At 15.2% G+C, this 25,338-nt stretch overlaps 3 protein-coding genes across 3 annotated transcripts, besides 39 other annotated features; 2 read left to right on the top strand and 1 right to left on the bottom strand. All coding sequences in view use genetic code 6, as the record gives it.

Moving 5' to 3' along the window:
- Positions 1–589: 589 nt before the first annotated feature.
- Positions 590–619: a microsatellite.
- Positions 620–853: 234 nt separating this feature from the next.
- Positions 854–886: a microsatellite.
- Positions 887–1,539: 653 nt separating this feature from the next.
- Positions 1,540–1,632: a microsatellite.
- Positions 1,540–1,649: a microsatellite.
- Positions 1,567–1,649: a microsatellite.
- Positions 1,567–1,660: a microsatellite.
- Positions 1,614–1,677: a microsatellite.
- A 26-nt stretch (positions 1,678–1,703) lies between these two features.
- Positions 1,704–1,733: a microsatellite.
- Positions 1,734–1,753: 20 nt separating this feature from the next.
- Positions 1,754–1,793: a microsatellite.
- A 660-nt stretch (positions 1,794–2,453) lies between these two features.
- Positions 2,454–2,524: a microsatellite.
- Positions 2,473–2,574: a microsatellite.
- Positions 2,575–3,233: 659 nt separating this feature from the next.
- Positions 3,234–3,328: a microsatellite.
- Positions 3,329–4,763: 1,435 nt separating this feature from the next.
- Positions 4,764–4,798: a microsatellite.
- Positions 4,799–7,662: 2,864 nt separating this feature from the next.
- Positions 7,663–7,705: a microsatellite.
- A 72-nt stretch (positions 7,706–7,777) lies between these two features.
- Positions 7,778–7,816: a microsatellite.
- Positions 7,817–10,063: 2,247 nt separating this feature from the next.
- Positions 10,064–10,121: a microsatellite.
- Positions 10,105–10,169: a microsatellite.
- Positions 10,122–10,211: a microsatellite.
- Positions 10,212–13,648: 3,437 nt separating this feature from the next.
- Positions 13,649–13,740: a microsatellite.
- Positions 13,650–13,732: a microsatellite.
- Positions 13,660–13,742: a microsatellite.
- A 212-nt stretch (positions 13,743–13,954) lies between these two features.
- Positions 13,955–13,990: a microsatellite.
- Positions 13,991–14,514: 524 nt separating this feature from the next.
- On the bottom strand, positions 14,515–16,318 carry IMG5_137780 (hypothetical protein). The gene has a single exon (XM_004031771.1). The coding sequence runs from the start codon at positions 16,075–16,077 to the stop codon at positions 15,037–15,039; it is 1,041 nt and encodes a 346-aa protein (XP_004031819.1). The 5' UTR covers positions 16,078–16,318; the 3' UTR covers positions 14,515–15,036.
- Positions 16,319–16,395: 77 nt separating this feature from the next.
- Positions 16,396–16,624: a microsatellite.
- Positions 16,466–16,573: a microsatellite.
- Positions 16,526–16,595: a microsatellite.
- Positions 16,526–16,597: a microsatellite.
- Positions 16,529–16,588: a microsatellite.
- Positions 16,625–17,954: 1,330 nt separating the features above from the next.
- Positions 17,955–18,008: a microsatellite.
- Positions 17,994–18,042: a microsatellite.
- A 392-nt stretch (positions 18,043–18,434) lies between these two features.
- IMG5_137770 (protein kinase domain protein) lies at positions 18,435–20,478 on the top strand (the record flags this gene model as incomplete). Its single annotated transcript, XM_004031770.1, has 2 exons — positions 18,435–19,145; positions 19,351–20,478. The coding sequence occupies 2 exons, from the start codon at positions 18,435–18,437 to the stop codon at positions 20,476–20,478; spliced, it is 1,839 nt and encodes a 612-aa protein (XP_004031818.1).
- Positions 19,171–19,269: a microsatellite.
- Positions 19,171–19,316: a microsatellite.
- Positions 19,174–19,269: a microsatellite.
- Positions 20,479–21,048: 570 nt separating the features above from the next.
- Positions 21,049–21,088: a microsatellite.
- Positions 21,049–21,120: a microsatellite.
- Positions 21,054–21,126: a microsatellite.
- Positions 21,127–21,449: 323 nt separating this feature from the next.
- Positions 21,450–21,491: a microsatellite.
- A 471-nt stretch (positions 21,492–21,962) lies between these two features.
- Positions 21,963–24,355, top strand: IMG5_137760 (hypothetical protein; the record flags this gene model as incomplete). The annotated part of the gene is made up of 2 exons (XM_004031769.1): positions 21,963–22,422; positions 22,467–24,355. The coding sequence occupies 2 exons, from the start codon at positions 21,963–21,965 to the stop codon at positions 24,353–24,355; spliced, it is 2,349 nt and encodes a 782-aa protein (XP_004031817.1).
- Positions 22,436–22,465: a microsatellite.
- Positions 24,314–24,351: a microsatellite.
- A 724-nt stretch (positions 24,356–25,079) lies between the features above and the next one.
- Positions 25,080–25,162: a microsatellite.
- Between the last annotated feature and the right edge of the window lie 176 nt (positions 25,163–25,338).

The raw sequence follows: 25,338 nt of genomic DNA, 5'->3' as shown, positions 1-25,338 counted from the left end.
TTAATAATTATTAACTATTTGAGTCTTAATAATCTTTTGTCATATTAAGTTAGGAAATACAATTTCTATAATTAAATTTATAAAAATTAAATTCTAATTATATATTAAATGTTTATAATAAAATCCTCTTTTTAAATTCTAATCCTTCCTATTTAGAAGATCTATTAATTAAAGATGAATATTAATTAAATTAATCATCTATTAATTTATATAATTTTTCATCTTATTTACCCTAATTATATATAAATGTTAAAATTGTTATTTATGGTTTACTTTTCTTTTATTTTCTTTTATTATTTTCTTTATTTCTGTTTTAAAAATTAAAAATACACCAGATGTTAATTTTAATAAAGTCTCATGCTCTTTTTACATTTTCTCAAATAAATTTCTAAAAATGTTTGACGTTTATATAAATTATTAATAATCTTCGATATTTTGGAACCATTATATTATATTATTTATAAAGTCAATAAAACAATCAATTAGTTAATTTTATGTTTTTAAACTATTCAAATATTGTTCAATTGATTTACAATAAACATATTTCTTATTTATTTTTTAATTAATAATTATATTTATTTTTATATTATTATAATACTTTTATTTATAATTCTTTTATATTTTTTAAAATATTCTCATTATCTAATTATTAAAAATCTTATATTAATTTGTCAATTATAATTTATAAATTATTATTCATTTTTATTTCTTTTATATGTATTTTCTTTATTATTATAATCGAATTAAATTTATATTATTTATTATTTTATATAATATAAATATTATTAATAATTTCTTTAAAATATTTATAAAATCAACTGTTATTCAATTTTTATGATTAATATTAATAAAGATATATATATATATATATATATATATATATATACAAATAATTATTATCTATAAACTTATATTTTAATTATGAAAATCGTATTTCTATTATATTTTATTAATTATTTATAAAAATCTATAGTTTTATAATAGAAAAATTTAAGATAATAATAATAATTAATTAATATTAAAAATATTAAAATATTAAGAAAAAAAATATTATATTATTGAATAAATTTTTTTTTAAATAAATTATTTTTAACTTAAAAATTTTTTATTATTGAAGTTATTTAAAATTAATATAGGATTTTATAAATAATAAATATAATGATTATAATTTCAAATCAATTAAATAAAATTAATAATATTCATTTTAATTAATTATTACAAATAATTTTGATTTAATAATAATAGTTTTTTGTTAATAATATAACTATATATGATTTTTATTGAATTTATAATTTTAAATTTAATAAGTTTAAATAAAAAATCTAGAAAAAGATAAAAAAAAAATATTTATTAATATTATTTAATATATAAAAAAAATTCTATATTATATGTAGAATTCAATAAAAATTATTAGTAATGTTTCCAAATAAATAAAAATAATTAATATTTTATATATAAATATAAAAAGCTTATGATTACTATTTTCTTTTGTAATATTTTTAAAATATATATGATTAAATTATATTTCATTTAAGCATTAAATAAAAAAAATATTTATATATATACAAAATAAAAAAATAAAAAAATATGATATATTAAAAAGATATAAAAAAAATAAAAATAATAGATATAAAAAAATAAAATAATAATAATAATAATAATAATAATAATAATAATGATTATTATTATAATTTTTTTTAGATAATAATCATAATAAAATAATTATAATAAAAAAACATTTTTATCAAAAATTTTAAAATATAAAAAATATAATTAAAATCATAAAAATTAATAATATTACTAATTTATATTTTTAGTTTGTATAATAATAATTTATTTATTTTTATATTTTTTTATATTTATTTAACGATTTATTTAATTATTCATTTATTAATATATATTTATATATTAATAATTTTAATTATATTTTAAAAAAATTATATATATTAATTTTATATAAAAATTTAAAATTTTATAATCTTTAATTGATAAATTCTTTCAAATCTTTAGTTTATTATTATCTTTAAAATATTCTATGATAAATTTATTAAAAATATAGAAATATAATAAGTTAATAATAAAAAATAATTATAATTATAATTTAATATCTATTCTTATTCTGTGATAATTTTTATTATTATATAATTATATAGAGATATAGAAAACATAAATAAATATATAATATAATAATTTTTTTTAAATATATTAATATTAATTATAAAGAAGATTAATTTATAATCCAGTTTACTAAAATATAAATTACAAAATTTAGAAAAATTAAAATAAATATTTAAAAAATTAAATTTGCAAATAATAATAAATAAACTATTAAATATATAATTATAATTTTAATATAGTTAATAATTTATATAGAAAATTCATTATTTTTAATTTTTTAACTAAATAAAAATATTGAAATGATTAAATATTATTGTATAATAATTTAGAAAATAATATAAATATATATGTAAATATATATATATATATATATATATATATATATATATATATTATATTATTATATTAATTAATATTAATTTTTTTTTATATTATTATATTAATATTTATATATATCTTTTGTTAATAAAATATTATTATTATATTTTGTATTCTAAAAAACTAAAAAATACATATTTTTATCATATAAACTAACTTCAACAAAAATATATATATGATTTAAACCAATGAGGATTTAATTGATTTTGAAAAAGAAGTTGAAGAATATACCAAATTTAATTATGTCTAAAATATAGAAATCGTAAAATCAAATATAAATTAATGCGAAATGACTATAACAACACTTGATAAATTTAAATTACATCTTTTATGTACTGTTTCCGAAGGAATAAAAGTTATATTTAATTTTAATTATAAATTTGAAACAAAAATAAATTAAAAGGTATTACCTGATAGCAATAATTTATAAAATAAAACATAATTTGAATCATTTGATACATTACTTCATGTATATTCACCATTATACAAATAGAAATTTAATAATGATCTTTTTATGAAATTATAATAACTATAATAGCAATAAGAACATGAAGGAGAATATTGAATATATATATATATATGATATAAAAAAAACAGATTAAATTTAAAAATATTAAAATTTAAATTTAAAAATAAATAAATATATAAAAACATATAATATATTTAGATAAAATTCTATATTATATATATTTTTTATTATTAAATATTATTAATTTATTTTTCACTTTTATTTTAATTATATATATGAATATATATATATATATATATATAATAATATATATATATATATATATATATATATATATATATAATAATATATACATATATATATTATTGTTTAATAAATTTAATTTAAATATTTTTTAGTATAATAAATAATTAGATACATTCATTATATTTAAGATTATAATTTTGTTTTATTTAATTCATATAAATAATCTTTATTATTTTTTTAAATAAGATATGATTTCATAAAAATATTTCGATTCAACTATTTAAATAGTCACAATATCTTTTATATCTAACCATGTATTATCCAATATTTTCAACAGGTATTTTTAACTTAAATTTTGCTATTTACTAACTTTAATTATTAATTATAAATTCATCAATAATAGCCTATTTATTTACTAAAGGAACATTTTCAATAGAAAATACTTATTCCAAAGTAATTTCATCAGCAATAATATTAGTATCCTTTTAATAGAACTATATATATTTAAATTTAAAATTAAAAAAATAAATAAATACTAAATATTTCATTATCTAAATTATAATGTCTTTATTTTCAGATTTCAGTCTCTAAATTATAATTTATCTTACAAAACTTAAATATTCTTTCGGTATTTCATATTTTCCATCAAAATATAGATAATATACTAAGTTATTTATTTATAATTTCTAACTAAGTATAATTAAAATCAAAGTCTAATAGATTTTCATTTATTTTTAAAAATCATAATTACCTATAGATTACTAAATATTATTTTATTCTTTAAATTAATTTATAAGGTTCAATGAATTTTTATAAGACTAAAACAATTACTATAATAAAAATTATAGTTCATTTTGAATTATTAAAAATTATTCGGAAGACATATATTTTTTTAAAGACTAGTAATTCGAGCAAAATATTACACAATCTTCATATATAAATTTTAATGTTTATTAATTATTATTATTCTTTATTTATTAATTATATTAAATTAAGTTTTTCTAAAACTTATATAGCTATAAAAGTAAAAGATTTTTTTTCTTATTTTCTTCGCTAACTAATTTAGAAACTAAACTTCCAATTATAATGATTGCGATTAATATTTACCCGAACATACTTTATTTTAAAAAAATAAGGTTATATAAAATTAATTAAATTTTCTATTAATATATATATATTATTAAATATTATTAAAATACAAAATAAACTATACTTATTATGTATTTAAAGAGAGATATTAAAGATAATTTATAAAAATATAAACAAATAACGTAAAATAAAGTAGGTTTTTATAGAAGGTAAATAAATTTTTAAATATTTTTACAAAAATTATATAACTAATTTTTTATTAAAAAAAAAATTTTATATAAAGTTTTAAAATCTAATATTTAATTTAAGAAAATAAAAAGTATTTTTTATTTTAATTTATATATAATAATAATATTCTATTTTAATATAATTTGATTTTTTTAAAAAAAATACATTAAATTTTGCAATTAGGTTATAAGTAAAAAATATGTATTATTTTTTTAAATAATAAAATAATTATTCTTATATATATATATATATATATATATATATATATATTTTGTAATTTCATATTTATTTTATATAATATAAAATATTATAAAAGAATATAAACGTTATTAAAAAAATTTATTTTTATTTCTTTTATATATTATTTTATTTACTATTTTTTTTTTTAATAAATAATTTTATCATATAATTATATTTTGTATTATTTATATAGTTTATAAAATTAAAAGGTATTATAGCCATTTTAATATAAAACAATAAAAGTTAAAAAAATTGTATAAAATTTTATTTTTTAATTTCATTATTATTTATTTATATTATTAGCAAAACTATTTAATGATTTTATTTTTTATAATCTGTTAATGACAACTTCGAAAAAAAAAAAAAATATAAATAAAAATTTAAAAAATAAGTTATAAAAAATCTAAAAAATAATAATAATTATTTTTTTAAATTACATTATTTTTAATTTTCTTTTACTTAGTTTTCTATACATATTTTTTTAAGTTCAATTTACATTAATATATTTTTTTCTTTTTCTTATTATTTTAATCTATTTTTAAAGTAATTTTTTATTTTATAAATTAATAAGAATAATCATAATAAAGTTATATATTCATTTTTGTTTTACTTATTCATTTTAATAAGATTTATTTATTCAATTTCTTTTTTTTATTTTTATTTTTTAATTTTTCTATATTCTATTTAATTTTATTTGCTATTTATTCAGCTTTTTATATACTTTTAAAATACTTATTTTAAACTTCTTAGTCTATATTCTTCTGTTTTTCTTGAGTAATTTAGTATTATTGTTTAAATTTTTCTAGTTTTTCTTTGTTTTTTAACGTAATAATACTTATTAATTAAAAATAATCTTAATGAAAAAATAATATATATGATTTTAATTAATTTTTATATTATAAAAGAGACTTTACATTTTTTTTTTTCTCAAGAGAGTCATAATTAAATTCTTTAATATTTTCTAAAGATTAGTAAAGTTTTTTATTTTTGAATTCTTAAATTTTGGTTGGAACAAAATTGGATGCCAATTATTTTTATTTATTCCTTTTTATAAAAATTAATAATTATTAATATAAAATAAAACTAAAATATTTTAAAAATACATTCGACTTTATTCCACAAATCCATCCCATAATTTAGAATCTAAGAATTATTTTCTTTTTCTATGTTTTTCCTTTACAATATAATACGCAGGATCTTCACCGATCTTATTTTTGTTTATTATAAAGCAAATTTTTTATATTGTTATTTTACATTTAAAATATCTTCTTTAGATAAATTTTAGCATATTATTTTAAAAGTATTCATTGTTTCTATATCCTCATTTTTATATTAAGAGTCAAATATATATGAATCGTCTATTTTTTCTTCGCATTTTTTAGAATAAAGAGTAGGATAAAATTCCCCATTTTAACAAGAGGAAAATACAAAAGGTTTTTTAGAAAAGTTCTTTTATTGGCATGATTATTTATATGATTTACTACGATATATAATTTAATTTTCTTTCTAATTTTTTACTTTTTATTGAAATTCAGATAATTTGCTACATCTAAAATTCATATTTTAATCTATTAATTTTATTACTTTTGCTCTTAAAGTTCTTTTTTTCAATCTTTTTTTTTTTTTCCCATAAAAAAGAATATTAAAAAAATTAATTTTTTAGTTAAAAAACCTTTCAAATACATTATTTTTCTTATTATATTTTATTTTAATACTTTTATTTGATTTTATTTATCTTTTACTAATATCAGTTTATATGTTATATTCTTATCCTATATATGGTAACTCTGACATTTTTTTTATTTTTAATATTTATGAATACATATAATAATTATTAGATTTATAAATACTGTATATTTAACTAGTAATAAAATTTAAAAATATAATAATAAATAAAATATATATGCATATATATAATATTTAATGATAGTAGTTAAATTTAAAATGTTTGTTATAGAATTTTTCTATTTATATTATTATTATTTATAATAATAATTTTCATCAAATTTTCTTTGTTTTAGAAAAAAAAAAAAAATATAAATTTTATTTTTCAAAATAAAATAAAAAATATATATATACAAAAAATAACAATAATGAGTAGAACAAATATTTAAGAAATATTATCATAATAAGAACTAAATGACGCTTTATTTTTATTTGGAAAATATGATATAGACGAAATCGATTAAATAAAATTAAAAGAACTAATGACTATTTTAAAAAAGATTTTCAATAGAAGTTAATCCACATTTTTTTTGTTTTATTTACTTAATTAAATCTTAATTACTCTTTTGTTTAAAAAAAAAGGTGTTGGCTTAAAAGAAATTAATATTAATGAAAAAACTGATAAAGATACACTTATTAGTAAATAACAATATTATAAATACATAAAATTGATAAAAGTATATGAAAATTAGCGCAAAAAATTTTAGTTAATAAATGAAGAATTGTAATAAAAATAAAATAAAACAATATAAAATACACATAAATTTTATAGTTTAGTAGATAATTTTGAAACCTTTGAAATTTAAATATTTATTAAAGAATGGAAAAAAATTGATAAAAATTTGAAAGCTTATTTAAGTTATGATGAATTTTTAAAAGTGCTTATAAATGTTTTAGTTTAATATAGATGTAAAAAACTTATTATTATTCACAAACCTATATTATTTATATATATTTTAAAACTGAATTTTACATATAAGATTATGATCAACATTTAACAAAAAATATGAGTTTAATATAGTTTAATAAATATTAAAAAAATAATTTAATAAGTTATTAAAATTATATGGTTATTATTAGCGAATATGTTCATAGTAAATGTTTAAAATTAAAAGTAAACTTTTGTAGAGATTGTTAGATTTTTTGAATAACTTTTATTTTTTTAAAAGAAATTTAATAAAAATAATTAAATTTAATAAAAATTAATTAAATATATAATTTAGTAAAAATTCATATTTTATTTATTTTATTTTAAAATACTAAAAAAAAATTCATTTTTTTTTATATTTTCAAAAAAAAAAAATTATTTTCAAAAAAAAAAAAAAAAATGTAAACTTAAAAAAAAGAAATAGTTTTTAAAGAAAATAAAGACTTTTTGAAAAATGAATTATTTACGACTCCAAAAATTAATCACTATAATCCAAATTTAATGCCAAAAAAATCATCTTTGAATGTTTCTTAAGTTTCCGTTTCAAATTTAAATAGGCTAAATTCAAAAAAATCAAATTCAAGAGTAAAAATAAGCACATCAAATAAAATTTAGGAAGATTCATAAAATTAAAGGTAAATAGAAGAAATAAATGTAGAAAATATATATGAAAATAGGATTTTAAATCATATAATATATCTTTGTGAATAAGAATTACTATTTGAAAAATTAAGATAGTAAATATGTTTATTTCCTGACTTTGAACCCTATAGTTGTTTCAAAAGAATTGACAGAAATAATAAAAAATGTATATAAAGTTAAGATATAATTAACTTTATGAAAGATTTGGACATTAATATAGATTTAGATTAAGCCAATTAAATTATTTGGTTTTACAGCAGTTCTTAAAAAACCGCTGATTTTCTAAGTTTTGTTGAGTATAAAAATTAATGTTTTTTATAATATTTTTTTTTTTTTTTTAAGTTTTATGTCTCTTCTTTTGACTACTGAAAATGATGATTTGAGAACAAAAGTGGCATAAAGACCTATTAAAAATATTAATAAAGAGAATTTCTTAAATATGGAATTAGAAATTATGATAGGAAAATTAATAAAAAAGTATTGCCTTTTATTATTTATATTAAAATAAAAAAATAAATAAAGGTAATTAGATTTTTATGAAAAAATCGAATAATTAAGGTAATAATTAGAAAATGATTTTGAAATAAAAGAATTCGAATAAGCTTTTAATTATTTAGACACTTAAAAAAATAACGAAATAGATGAATAAAATATCATAGAACTTTTACAAAAATAAGGCTATTTAATATCTGATATATAGTCAAAAAATATAATGAAAAACTTCAAAGGAAAAAACTCTTAATTTATAGAAAAAGACGAAGATGAAAATATAATTGGAAAAGATGAAAACGGATAACCAATATATAAAAAGTAAATAAATAATAAATAGTTTGTAAGATTTATATTACCTGATATGAATAAATAAGTTATATATAGAGCATTAAATTTATTTCATAAGAATATTAATAAATTACCTGTTAGGAAATAATATACTTTCGAAGAAAGAAAATAGTGGCTCTATTTATTCAAATAAAGAGTCGAAGCTGAAAAAAAAATAGAATTCGCAAAATAGAATCTTTCCATTTAAAAAGATTTTAATATCTACGATATATATTATCTTATTAATAAAGATAAAAACTAATATATAAGTATTTAAGAGTTCGTTTAAGTTTTAAGAGAAATGGATGTTTTAGCCTATAAAGATGAATTATTTTTATTTTTTAGAAGATACTGTAGAAATAAAAACAAAGGATTAACGTATATATATATATATATATATTATAGCATTTATCCACAAAAAAATATTAATTTTTTATATAATTAGATTCGAAGAATTTTAATATGCTATTTTGCCAACTTAATCACTATATGAACGTGCTTCAAAACATAATTAAAAATCAATATGTGAGAATACTTAATAAAATATAAAAGACGTTCTATTATTTAAATAGAAAATAAATTTATTTATTTAATATATAAACAAAAAAAGATACTTTTGCCAGAAACATTAGCGAAATTTAAATAATTAATGATTGAATTATTTAAATTTGAACTAAGGATTGAAAGAAATAGCTTAAAAATATCTAGATTAAATAGGTTTAATTATGATGAGTTTTTCGAACTTTTTGATCCTTAATTTAGAGGATATTTTAATATATAAGATGTACTTTTTTATCAACTAAAATAAAATAAAATATATTTTATAAAAAAGGTTAGAACAACTTTTAAAGAACATTAAATTGATATTACAGAGTCAGAATCGAATTTCTTATTTGAAAGACTAGATTGTAAATAAAGAGATTAAATTATTAATTATATTGAATTTATTAATGAAATATAACCACATTTGGCTAAAAATATGGTTTTAAATAGGTTTACGTAACAAGATAAATAAAAATAAATAAAGAGCATGAATAATTTAATAAATACATAATTGCAATTATAATCGAGATCGGAATTATCTAATAATGACTTTACAATGTATAATATATCTAAATTCGGAACTCTAAATAATATTAAATGAAAATAAAATAAGATTAAGTTTTTATTAATTTATTAAGAAATAAAAAAATAAAATAAAAATATTTATAAATAAAAAAAAATATAATAATATATATATATATATATATATATATATATATATTAACAAATATATATATATATATAAATTTTATTTTAAAAATTTACATATCTATATAAATAATATTTATTAATTTTTTTTTAATATATATAACTAATATTTTTATTTTAAATATATAAAAATTATTTTTTAATTATAAAAATTCAATACTTATTCTTTTTTTTTTTCTGTTAATAGTTTTTATTATTTCTTTTATAATAAAAAAAATAATTTAAGAGTAATATAAATATATTAATAAAATATTCTTTGTTAATATTTACATAATTATTTATCGTTATTTTAATTTTTACTAAATTTATAAAATTTATGAGATTATCTTAATCATTATAGAAAAATTTGTAAAAAAAGATTTCAAATAGGGAACATTTTATTTAATTATAAAGCCCTTCAATATAAAATTCATAATTAATCAATAAAAATTAATATAATGAAACTATTTTAAATTCAAAATAATCTAAAAAATAAGAATACTAAGCTTTTTCTTCTAGTATACATTAAAAGGCAGTTAATATTATTAAAAATTCTAAGTAACAAAATAATATTTTTATTTTAAAAAAATAATAATATAAAGAAATAATTTAAAATAAGAATAAAATCAGTTAAATGAATAGAGAAAAATAATAAAAAATTAATAAATTTAAATTTAAATGCTTTTAGAAAAAGTAAAAAATATTCAATATTTTATTATAATTGTCTAATATAGGAAGTACAATTAAGATAAAATCTTTAAAATTTATAAAAATTTAAAGAAGAAAGACTAGAAGAAATAATATAAAAATAAATAAACGAAAACTTGAATTAAACTTTATAAACTTAATAAGAAATAAACTAAGAAATAAAATAATATTAGTATTAAATAAAGGAAACAATACAATAATAAATAGAATATATAAAAGAAATACAATTAAAATATATATAAGGAGATACAAATTTAAATACAATTAATAAAGATATTTTAAAACAAATATAGGAATCCCAAAAATAAATAAATAAAACTTTCGAAAATTACGAATAATAAACGAATTCTAAAATAACAAATTTATAAACTGAATTTTATTAAAAAATAAAAGATATATAGAAATAATAAGAATAATAAATAAATATATATTTCAAATAAAATGACCCTTTAAAAGAACTAAAAGAAGATTTAGACTAAAAATATGAGAATTTTTATCAAAAATAAAAACAGTATATATATTAATTATTTGATGAAATAAATTTAATTGATAAAAAACAAAAACTAAAACATGAATTTATTTAAAATATAGATTAAAATTTAATCTAAATAATAAATAATTTAAATATTTTTCAATAAAGACATGGAATAAACTAAAACAATTCAAATACTGATATAATAAAATAGTTAGTTTGGGAAAAAATACAAAAAATTTAAATACAATATAAAATACAAATAAATAAATCTTCATAAATACTTCAATAAATGCAAAAATAAATTAGAATTTTAATATAAGAAAATTATAATTTAAAACATTACTATAATAATAAGAACCGAAAGTAATTAATCCAGGAATTAAATTAAACACATTCGAACCAAAAATAGTTCATTATGAAATTAAAATGACTCCAAAAAAGCCCAGAATATTTACTTTGGCAAATTTTTAATCTCCTATTATTCGTAGTACATAAAATTAATAAAAAATAAATTTATCTTAAGTAAATTTATAATAAGAAAAAGTGGGGGTAAAAGATGGAAGTATATTCAGAAACAAATCCTCATCTTATTATAAGTTTCCTTAAAGTACTGAAAAATTATTATTTTCTTAAACAAAATCAAATATTCTAAACCCAAATTTTATACTTCCAATAGTATTTTAAAATGAGGAAACATTAAGAACCGAGAATAAATTTTAAACTTCATTTTATTAAAATCAAGAATTATATAAAGAAAACGAAAAATAATAAAAACATTGAAACTATCGGGAAAAAAAAATAAAAAAATATACATATATTTATAAATAATTTAAACAGAAATTAAATATTAGTGTAATCATTTTTTATATATTTTTAAATAAATATATATGGACAATTAATCCAATTATGTATTTTTTTATTACAAATACTCGGCATATATACTTAAATTATCCTATAAACATTATTATTATGTGCATATAGAGAATGTATATTTATGTTTTTAATTAGTTATACCATTTAAAATTAATAAATTACATTCATTTAGTTTTATATTTTAATAAAGAATATGGTCACATGTCATAGTTGACAAAAAGACAGTAAAAATAAAAAAATATTGAGTATTTTTTGTTTTAATTGTTTTTAAATAGAAAATAAAATAAAATAATTTCTTATTAATTTTAATTAAAAATATAACTTTTAAAATAAAAAGTTAATTTTATTTAAAGTAATAAAAGAGACTTATAGTTTAATATATTTTTCCTTTATTTAAAAATTCATTTTTTTTTGGTTATAAAAATTCTTATTTAATTCCTTCTTTTTAACAAAGAAAATTCGAAAATATTCTCAATTATTAAATTTAAAACTCTTTTAAACGAATACCATTAATCGAAAATTATTTTTAATCTTTTTTTTAGCATAATTTTTTCTTATTTTCCGGCTTTTTTGTCAAAAGAATATATAAATATAGAGTGAATAAACATATATATATATGATATTTTATATTCAAAAATAAACTCAAAAGTACACTATAATAAACAATTCTTTATAATGTTTTATTTGAAATAACTTCTTTTATATCAGCTAGAAAAAAGTCTATATTTTAATTAAAATATATTATTTTTAAGAATATCTTTATAGTGTAATTTAAAGTCTTTCTTATGAAAAAATTTAATATTGTTTATTCTAAAAAAATTATATTACTTCACATCTTTTTTATTTTTATAAAAAAAGACTAGTCAGCTAATAGTTAATATATTCATTGTTCTTCAAATTATAATCCTTTAAAGCTATTTTTTATCGATTTTTTATATTTAATATACTATAGAGTTCAATTTGATATTAAATTATTGTCGATTTTAAAGTATTTTATATAAAATATTATGGTATTATAACATGAAATGAATTATAATTATGTATATATGGACATTTTTTAATTAATTAATTATAATTTATTTTTATTTTTGTAAATAATAATAATTTTTATATTTAAAAGAAAAAAAATATTATTTTTTTTCATTTGTTTTAGTTCAAAGTTTAATCATATTCTATTTTCAAATTTTATACTTTTTAATTCAAAATTTGACTATTAATACTAGCTTCTTTTAATGATTATTAAAAACCGTCTTTTTATTATTTTATTTAATTCCATCTTTCATATTCTTATTTTTCAATTTAAGATTTATTTGATTATAAAGAATTATAATTACTGCATTTCATTTATTATAACTATTTTTTTTCTTCTTTTAAATATGATATTTCATCAACTATTTCTTTTATTTATTAATTTTATTAGTTTAATAGATTACTATCATATTACTATAAAAAATATATAAAAATAATGAAAGTAAAAGACTTATAAATATATATATATTTATATATATATATATATATATTATTTATATTATTTATATTATTATATTTACATATTTATATATATTTTTATATTTAAAATAACTACTTCGTTTTAATTTTTCTAGATCAATATTTGTTAATCATTCTATTTATTAAATTTCACTAAAAGTTCTATCAAAAAAATTAAAATTTTAATTTATAAAATAATATACCGTTATATTATAATTTCTAATTATGAAGTTCTTCATTTAGTTTTAGTTTTTCATTTAAAATTTCATTAAATTATTATATTTATTTTTATTTTTCCTATAAATTTATATATAAATTATATATAAATAATATAAAAAAGTTTTTAACATTTTTAAGTATATTCTAGAAATTTTCTTTTTCTACTTAAATTTACTAGTTTTTTTCCTAAATTTAATAATATAACAATTCTAATTCTTAAACAATATCTTTTTGATTCCCTAAAGTATCCAAAACCCTTTATTTATTTTAAAGAATTTCTATTTCTTATTAAAGTCCTTCTATTTAATTCAAAAGTTCTTTTTCTTTATTTTAAAGATGTTCTAAATTACTTTAAATAAAGACTTCGTTTTTTTCAAATTCGTGATTTTTTTAAAAAAGTTCTTTATTTTAATAAATTAACTCAAAGTTAATTTTCTCATATTAATCGATTTTATTTTCTTAGTTTTAAATTTTCAAAAAGCACTAATCTTTTTCATTTTCAATTTTTTTTAATTTTCCTAAAATTTCTTTTTTTTCTTATTCATAAAAAATAATGATTTTTTCGTTCTCTTCTTTCACAAAAAGACCCTCCTGATATAAATCCTTATATTAAATTTAAAAAAAGTTCGTCTTTTCTTCCAAATCAGTTATTTATCTTTCCAAAAAAACTTTTTGTTCCTAAAGCAAATCTATTTTATCAAACAAATCTTATATTTTAGAATTTTTTTCATTCAATTGATTTTCCAATTAGTCTAGTCTATGCAAATTTATTTCGTTTTTATTTTTTAAATCTTCGTTCGAGTTTTTAATTTTTTTCTATTCCTTTAAAATTTCTAAAATCTCCTTTTTTAAATTGAAATTATCTTCGCATTTTTCGTCCAGTAAATTTTGAATTTCGTCCTTATTTTTTTCTTGATCAAAAATAATTTTATTTTTCTCGTTTATTTTTTCACTTAAATCTTCCTAAATTTTCCTCAAATTTACATTTTCTTCCCGATAAAAATTTTTCTCTTTTTTTCCTTTAAAAAAGTACACTCAAATTTTTCTTAAATTTCCTTTGAAATCTTCTCTTTATTTTATAATAAAATCTATAATTATTCGTTTTTTTTTCAATTTATTTCATTTAATTATCTTTATTTTCTATAAAAAATCTCATTTCTTTCATTTTTTCTTCCCAAAATTATATTTATACCTCTTTTTATCCTAATTTTTATTCAAAATCCTTGTTTTTTTCCTCTAATAATATTATTTTTTCTTCCAAAAGTTTAATTTTTACTAAATTTTCATCTTTTTCCTATTATAAATTTTATATTCTTTTCTCTATATTATCCTTTTCTTCCAAAATATCATTTTTTTCTTTTAAAAATTTACTTTTTCTTCTTTTTCTTTTCTTTCATTTTCTTCCTTTGAAAATCTCAATTTTTCCTCTAAAATTTTCTTCTCTAAATTTTCCTTATTTTCCTTCTCGGTTTTTTCCTTTAAAAAAAATCTATATTTTTCTTCCAAAACGTCCATTTTATTTATAATTTCTTCCTCTTTTTCACATTTATCATCATATTTTTTACTTAAACCTACTATTTTTTCTTCCAAAAAAGCTCTATTACCCAATTCATTCTATAATTCTTATTTTAAAACAAATATTTCCTCATCTTTTACCTAATAACTTTTCTATAAAGACTCCAATTTAGTTTTAAAGAGTTAATTTTCTCTCTATAAATGCAACTTTTCATCCTTTTATTATTCCAAATCTTATTTTAATTAAAAGGCTTAATTTTAAAGGGCTAAAATGTCCTATTTTAATAAAAAAGCGTTTTATTTTTATTCCGAAAGTGCAATATTTTCCTAATTTTTTTCTTCTAATTTTTCATTAAATTCACTAAGAATTTTTTTGAGATTTTTGTCTTAATTTTAAAGCTAAAAAATTTCTTCATTTAAAAAATTTATTTTCTATTCAAAAGATTAAATTTGATTTTGTTAATTTTTTTTTTCTTCATTTAAATTTTCTTCCATTTTTTTCAATTTAATATGCTCTTTTTCCAAAAAAACTTATTTTTCCAAAATTTCGGTTTTTTCTCTTTCCAAAAAATAAATTTTCTCTTATAAATTTACATTAGTTGCTTTTAAAAATTAAATCTCTTTTTTATCTTTTTCAATTTAAAATATTTTCTTATCTTCTTCGACTTTTTCTTCATTTTATTTCATCAAATTTTATTCACTATGTATTTATTCATTTATTTCATCCTTTTTTTTAGTTCTTCTTTTAAATTTTAATATTAAATATTTATTAATTCTTCGTTTCTTTTTAAAACATCTATTTCTTTCTTATAAATACAAATCTTATTTTATTATTTCTATATGTTTGTTTCCAATTCTTATATTTTTATTTCTTTATCCTTTATTTCTTAAAGATAATCTGATAATTTATTTAAAGTCTCATCTTTACTTGATTTTATATCTTCAATTAATTAATTAAAAGCTTTTTTATCACTATAGTAAGCATTTTATATTTATTCTAGTTATATTTTTTTAAAAATATATATATTTTTTAGTTTATTTTATAAAATATATATGTTTCTTAGTTTATTTTATAAATTATATATATTTTTTAACTTTTTTTGTTAATTATATATATTTTTAACTTTTTTTGTTAAATATATATATTTTTATAATTTTTAAATAAATATATATATATTTTTAATATATATATATATATATGTTTTTATTTTTTTAAAAAAATATATAATTTTTACCTGCTTTTTCTCCATAACTTTTCATTTATTCGTTTATTTATAATAAATTTTAAATAGTTTAATTTTAATCTTGTAATTTTAATTCTTTTTATTCATTTTCTTAATGATATATTTATTATTAATTTAAAATTTAATTAATTTCTTTTTAATGCTTTTTTATTTTATTTATAAAACAAAATAATAATAATAAAAAAAAAATACATCATATTTTAATTAATTTTCTCTTTAAAATTATTATTTTTACATATCATTAATTTGCTATTATAAATTTTCATTCTTTTAATTCTATATATGAATTTCACTTTTAATTGAAGATATGTTTCTTTTATCTATTTATAATTAATCTAATTCCTTGTTTATTTTATAATTTTCCTTAGTTAAAAAATCTATTTAATTATTAAGAACTTCTATCTTATTTTATTATTATTAATTAAGATAACTTTATTTTATTTTTTCTTCATTAAAATTTTCTCCTTTTTTTTTAAAAAAAAATAAATAAATAAAAGTTGTAATATACCTTTATTTATTTGCATTTATAAACGAATTATTTCTTATTCTCTATTCTTTAATTAGTCTTCTATTTATTTTATTTTTTATTCTAATAAATTCTTGTTTTATTTTAAATCATTTATTTATTTGTTTTATTCATTTAATTTGTCCTCCTTTTATTTTATTTATTCTAATTATTAAGTGTTTTCTTTATTTCTCTTTATATAAATTTAATATTAAATATAAATCATTAAATAAAAGTACCATATTTTATATATTAGCAACTTCCTATTATAATATTTAGCTTAACTAAAAACTATTATTATTATCTTTTTTATTAGAATTCATAAAATTAGAATTATTTAAAGGCACATTTTCAAAATTATTAATACCTGTTTTATCTTGTTTAAGTAAAAAACACTTTTTTTTATTTTTTTAATAAAAAAATAATTAAGTTAAGTATATATTTATTATTTTATTTTAAACTACCTCATTTTTTAAATTTTTCAAATTGTTTTCCTTTTATTATAAAGTAAATTTATAATCTTTTATTTAACTTTCGAAAGAATTTTGAATAGCTTTGAAATTTTCAACTTAAAATTGTTCACTTTCTTTAACTTTCATTAAACTCAAATGTAATTTGTTATTTTCTTGAATTAATTTAGAATTTTCAAATTTTAAAGATTCTATTAATGTATTATCTTAACTTTTCGGATTATTCATTTGTTTTTTTAATGTTTAATATTTATCGGTTGTATTTATTAAATCATTAAGAAGCTTTTATACTAAATTACTTGATTATTCATTAAACGGAAAGTTGTAGTTTAATGCATCTAAACGTTTTTTTAATAAATTATATTTTTTTCTTATTAACTTTACATTTTTTTTTTTTAAAAAAAAAATTATTTTTATTTTATTAAAAAAAAAAAAAAAAAATATTTATTTATACAAATATATTTATATTTATTTATTATAATAATTTCAAATATAAATTTAAATAATTAATATATAAAAATCAATAAAATAAATAAATACAGAAATTAATTTTATTTAATTAAAATATAAACTTAATTAGTTAATTAAAAATTAAAAATGTTAATTTAAAAATATATATAAAGAAATTTGTATTTATAAAATGTTAACTAAAGAATATTATTTTTAAAATCAATATATATATATATATATATAACATTTGAAAAAATACAGTTATTGAAAATCGAAAAAAATTTCAAATTAATTATCTTAACAACAAATAAATATTTTTTTTTGTTTAAAAAAAAGCATAATTATAAAAAACCAAAAAAAAAGAAAAAAAAAAAAATGAGCCAAACAAACATAGAACCAAATAAAGAAAACCCTGAAAAACTAAACCCAAACCCCGACCATAAAATAGTCGAAGAAAAAATAACTCGTAAAAACGGAGAAATAATAATGAAATAATACATCAAAGGAAAGCTTTTAGGTAGAGGTGGTTTCGCAAAATGTTATGAAATAACCTCAATAGAAGGAAAACTAACATTTGCTGCCAAAATAATCCCCAAAAACACTCTAAAAAAAAGCCGTTAACGTCATAAGCTAATTCAGGAAATAAAAATTCATAAAAGCCTTTAACATTAAAACATAGTATAATTCGAACATGTATTTGAAGACCATGAAAATGTATATATTTTACTCGAATTATGTCCATATTAAACTTTAAACGAATTAATAAAAAGAAGAAAGCGCATAACGGAATATGAAGCATAAATATATATAATGTAAATGGTAAATTCTTTAATACATTTGCACAACAAAAAAATAGTCCATCGTGATCTTAAACTAGGAAATCTTTTTTTGGGCAAAAACATGACTTTAAAATTAGGTGATTTTGGCTTAGCAACAAAAATAGAATATGAAGGCGAAAAGAAGACGACAATATGTGGCACTCCAAATTATATAGCGCCTGAAATTCTAGAAGGAAAAGAAGGACATTCATATGAAGTTGATGTTTGGTCTTTGGGGGTTATTATTTATACACTTTTAATCGGAAAAGTAAAAAAAATAAAATAATTTTATCTATATATATATTTATATGTATATATATATATGTATTAATATATATTTATATGTATATATATATATGTATTAATATATATTTATATATATATATATATATTTTAAATATTATACACCTATATATATTTATTTATAAATTTTTATATACCACTTTAATTTATTTAAATAAACTTAAATATAGCCTCCTTTTGAAACTAAAGACGTGAAATAAACTTATAAAAGAATACGCTTAAATAAATATTCTTTTCCTGAAAATTGCACTATTTCAGAATAGGCTAGATCTCTTATCGTTTCAATGCTTATACTTGATCCCTCTAAAAGACCTACAATGGAATAAATACTAGAGCATCCTTTTATGTCTTGTGTAGATAAAAATCCTTAAACTCTACCTGTTTCTTCATTATCAGTTCCTTATAAAGAACATTAGAACCAAAATTAGAATTAGAATTAATAATAAATAAATTAAAATTAAAACAGGTAAACATAATCATTATCGAATTTCCGAAAAAGCACTTTAAACGAAAAAAACACTAATTAAATTATCTCTTAAAACACATCAAATGTAAATTATAAAAGCCAAAATCAAAAAAACTAATTCAGAGAAAATATACCTCCACCAGATTTATAAAACAGATAATAAGTAATTCCCCCTGCTACTGAAGTTTGGGTTGTTTCCTGGGTAGATTATTCAAATAAATATGGACTTGGATATTGTTTATGTAACGGTGCCTATGGTGTTTATTTTAATGACTCTTCTAAAATAATATTAGACTCAGGTGAATGTTATACTGAATATTATGAAAAATAATAATCAAAATAAGACGAAATTATTTCTTTTAATATAAATAATTATCCTTCCTAATTAAAAAAAAAAGTTACATTACTTTAGCATTTTAGGAGTTATTTATCTAAAGAAAGATAAAATTTTGTTAATAATATTTAGAAATAAATAACAAATTAAGTTTATGTTAAAAAATGGATGAAAACAAAAGATGCGATTATATTTAGGCTATCAAATTAAACTGTACAAGTCAGCTTTTCTGATAAAACTGAAATAATCCTTAATAGCCATAAAAAAATAGTAACTTATGTAAATAAATAATAATAAAGACTCAATTTCCATCTTTGTTAATATTTAAGTTAATATAGCTAAGATATGTAAAAAAGAATGAAATATACTAAAGATATTCTTACTTAAATGGTTGTTAAAACAAAACCAAAAGAATAAATTTTCTAAAATAATATTAACGAAAATAAATTAAGTACTCTTAATTTTTAATAAAATATAATTCTTAGTAATAAAAATTGATTTTGTTATTTGTATTTTTTTTATATATCTTTTTGACAAATTTTAATATAATTTTTCTTTAATATTGAATTATATTAGAAAATTTAATTTATAATATGGAAAATATATTTTTTATTAATTAATATTAAAGGTTTTTTATATTATATATACTTTTAAATGTAGTTATTATATTTAATTATGATTTTTTCTTTTGTCAAATATTTTTTAATTATGAAGATGATGAATATAAAAAATTATTATATTTTATTATATAAAAATGAATTATAATAAAAATATTAAACTAAATTTATTTATTTAAATATATAAATATATTTTATTTTATATAAAAAAAAAAAATTATAAAAAAATTATTAATAATTGTAAATATTAAAAAAAATAAAAAATTATAATATATATTTAAAAGAAAAAATATTAAAAGCAATAAATCCAATTGAAAGAGAATTTTTTATTTAGTTTAAATATTACTAAAAATAAATATATAAAATAATAATAATAATAAAACATGTAAGTATGGTGAAAAAATAAGAATTATATATGTTTAATGAAAATTCATATGTTTTATAAAAGTTGTAAATATATATATAAAAAATAAATATTAATATAAATAAATTATATAAACAAATATATATAAAAAATATATATTTATATTTTTATATATATATATATCTCGATATAAATCTAAATATATCTATTTATTTATATTTTTATATTTTCAATTAATCTTTATATTTTTTTTATTTATTTATAATATAAATAATATATTTAAATATACATATTAAAATTCATTTTATATTAGAAATATATATAAATTTTACAAAATATATATCTTTTAAATTTGAATAGTTTTATTTTTACAAAAATAAAATAAATTATACAATTATTATATATATAAAATAATTTATGTATATAAAATTAATATACTTACTTATATTTTTTTTATTTCAGCTAAATTAATTAATTTATTTTATATGAATAAAAAAAAACATAATAAAAATAAAAAAAATTCAAATAAATAAATACACAAATATATAAAATATTTAAAAAATATTAATATGAATTTACAAGAACCAATAATAAATATTTTAAATTAATCAGAGAACTTACATTAAGATTTAAGATAAGGTCATTAATATAGACGTTCTTTATTATCTTCTAAATCTGGTTTGATAGGTTATTCCAAAAAAGATATTGAAGATGAAAACTTATCAAATAAATTTTCAGTTTCTGGAAATTTATCAAATCGTAAATTTTTCAGATAAAATAATTCAAATAATAGTTTAGCAAAAAGCATAAATATAAAACAGCATTTATCACCTAGAATGATAAATATTGAAAATTAAATTAATTTGAATTAACCAAATATATTTTCTCCAAAAGATACTGAAAGAGAAAAACTTCCTTCTATAAATGTATTATAAGAATAATATGAAAATTAAGTAAAAGATTTAAATGAATAAAAATAATCTGAACAAATAAAGAATAGTATGACATAAACAACAACAGTTGTAAAAAGTTTAAGTAAAAAAAGGGAATCTTAACTTCCTTCGGTTTGGTAATTAAAAGGTTTAAAAATATTATTTTAGGTAAGCAAGTTTATCGCACATTTAAAGTATATAGCCCCTAAATATAAATTTAGATAATTAAATGGTGATTAGTTTAACATTATCGGGGATAATGTAAGTTATCATAAATTTTATAAATATGAAAATTATTTAAATGTTTAACCTTCATTTTATAAATTATTTATATACGAGACAAATAAAAAACTTTAAAACATAAAAAAATACCAGTATTTTACTTAAATAATTTTAAGTATTCTTAATAATGATAGCATAATTTTGTTTCCGGATTCTTTATTTAAAAAAATCTGGGATTGTCTTTTACTTTTTTTACTAATAATTAACATATTTTACATACCTTTAAATTTAGCTTTTAATTTGGCAAGTAAAAAATAAATAAAAATAACAAAAAAAAAATAACCAAAAAAGGTTAATCTTATCTTTTCACTTACATAATGAATGTCTTACCTGGTTGGATTTTTTCAATTGATATAATATTACATTTTAATACGGCCTACTATTAAAAAGGAATAATTGTAACAGAAAGGAGAAAAATAACACGGAAATATTTATCAGGATAGTTTTTTATTGATTCCTTTGTAATTTTGCCTTTTTTAATGGCCTCATATTTATAAATATAATACTTACAATTAATAATACTTTTAAGGTTTAATAAAATGATTTAAATATCAAATGATTTTATCGAATTTTTTAGTTTAAAAAATAAACAAATAGCAAAATACGATTTATGTAAATTAATATTTTTAATCTTATTTATAGCCCATTTATGTGGTTGTTGTTTTTATTAATTAACGAAAATAGAAATCGAAAATAATATCAAAACCAACTGGCTAAAACGCTTTTCCACTACTTCTGACATTTAAGAGACCACAAACTGGTATTCGCAATACATTTTATCTTTCTATTGGGCAGTTATAACTATGATAACAGTAGGATATGGAGATATTTATCCAGTAAATGATTACGAAAGGGTTTTTGTAATAATCATAACAATGTTAAGCTGTGGTGTATTTGCCTACAGTGTAAATTCTATAGGATCTATAATCTAAAATATAACATATAAAAATCAGTCTTTTAAAAATAAGATGATGCTTCTTTCATAACATATGAATAAAAGAGGAATGAACACCGAATTATAAATGAAAGTGAAAAAATATTTCGAATATTTAAATGATGAAGAACTCGAAGATAATGAATAAGGAGAAAATATGTTAAATCAATTAGTCGGATCTTTAAAAATGGAAGTTTATTAAGACATTTATGGTAAAATACTGAATTCAAAAAAAGTCTTTAAACTTAATTTTTCCCAGAACTTTATTTCGAAAATTGCTCCTAAATTAAAGGAAAAAAGATTTGGACCAGAAGAAATTATATATAATGAGCATGAAAATAATTCTAAGCTATATTTTTTAATGGAAGGTGAAATTAATTTATTTTTAAATGTCAAAAATTATCAGTAGAATCAAAGTGTTATTAAATAACTTTCATAAGGAGATAATTTGGGCGAAATATCATTTTTATCAGGAATGAAAACCGATCATGGGGCTATTACAGTTAATGTGGTGAGCTTAGTTTATTTAAATATTGAAGATTTTCTTGAAATTATTAAAGATTTTCCAGAAGATAGAGAAAAGTTTTGTTTATTAAAGGATAACTATTAATTATATTAAAGTTCAAGAGGATTAGGTATTATATTTTTATCTAAATACATTCATATATTTATCTTATAAAATACAAAAAAAGGAAACTAATGTTAAGGCTGTGGAAAATATTCACATTAAATATTTAATTGTCATTTTGTAAAATATATTCCAAATAAAGATTAAATTATAAAGAGATTTTTAAAATAAGATTTGTATTAATAAAGAATAGAATTTACAAGAAATCGAATTAAATATTATAATACTTGGGATTGTTTAGAAGATATTAAATAAGCTGTAGTTGAAGTTTTAATTGAAAAAGAAAAACTAAATAGTTTATTTGAATTAGAAACTTTTATTAATAGATTAAGATAAATAGAATAAAATTAGGTTTTTGAGAGCGAAAATAATAGTACTGACTTATAAAAATTAGATTAAGAAAATATTTAATAAAGAGTTCAATAAGTAATAAGGAAAGGATCAAGAAAGTATTTTTTTTTTTTGTCAAATAAAATAAACTATTTATTTTATATAAAAAATAAATAAACAAAGTAAATCATATAGAAAGAGTATTGTTCAAATTCATCACCAAGTTTCTATAGAAGATAATACAATAAGAAATTCTTAAAAAAAGATTTCTTTAAAAAAAGAAAATGATTAAAAAAATCAAGAAAATAATAATTAAGAATTTATAAATTAAGAAAATGAACGAAATATTTAAAAAATAAATAGAAGAAGCTTAAATTCTTTAACCAAAATTTTACCAAATTAAAATGAAAATATTAATAACTACAATCTAAAGCCTATAAAAGAAGATGAGGAATTAGAAACTCTTACCGCAAGTCCGTAAAAGATAACTTTAAATAAGAAATTAATATAAGATTAAAATTATATGAGAATGAGTAATTCTATTAGGTTGTAAAAACAAAATTAAGATTAATTATAATAAAAATAGTAAATTTAATTGTAAGAAGTTCCATTAATTGAATCTTAAATTAATATTCATGAATAGATAAAAAAAACGATTTTTATCATTTAATATATTTCGATAGACTTAAAGATTATAGATTTTATTTTCCTAAAAACAACTCGATGTATATTTTTGAGAATTATAACGAAAAACAATAAAAAAACCTAATTTAATAATAAAGAATCTATAAAATTACTCATAATGTTTAGAATAGGCTTATAAGTTTTTTAAATAATATAAAAATAAAATAAAGTTCCTCCAAAAATTTAAAGAAGCTTTCTAGAGATTTAGTTTTGTAAATAATTTAAAAAACTAATTATTTAATATATATAAATATAGAAATTTCAGAAAAAGTGCAGATGCTCTTAGAAGCAAAAAAAACAGTCAGTAAAATGTAGTTTAATAGGAATGAAAAAAAAAAAATGATTTTTATAAAAATAAAAAAAATGATTTTTATAAAAATAAAAAAAATGATTTTTATAAAAATAAAAAAATAACCAATATTAAAAAATCTTTACATTTATTATATTAATTTTTAGTTTAGTAAACAAAAAAATGAATAATTATTAATCAAAAAAAAAAAAAATATATATGAATAAAAATAATAAAGGAAAAAAAAAAAAAAAACATAAAAATAATATTTTAAAATATAAATAATAAATAAAATAAA

Source organism: Ichthyophthirius multifiliis (genome assembly GCF_000220395.1).
Source record: "Ichthyophthirius multifiliis unplaced genomic scaffold scaff_1120509251069, whole genome shotgun sequence".
Taxonomy (NCBI): Eukaryota; Ciliophora; class Oligohymenophorea; order Hymenostomatida; genus Ichthyophthirius; species Ichthyophthirius multifiliis.
Note: the sequence above shows the minus strand (reverse complement) of the source record. Positions and strands in the feature narration are given on the sequence as shown.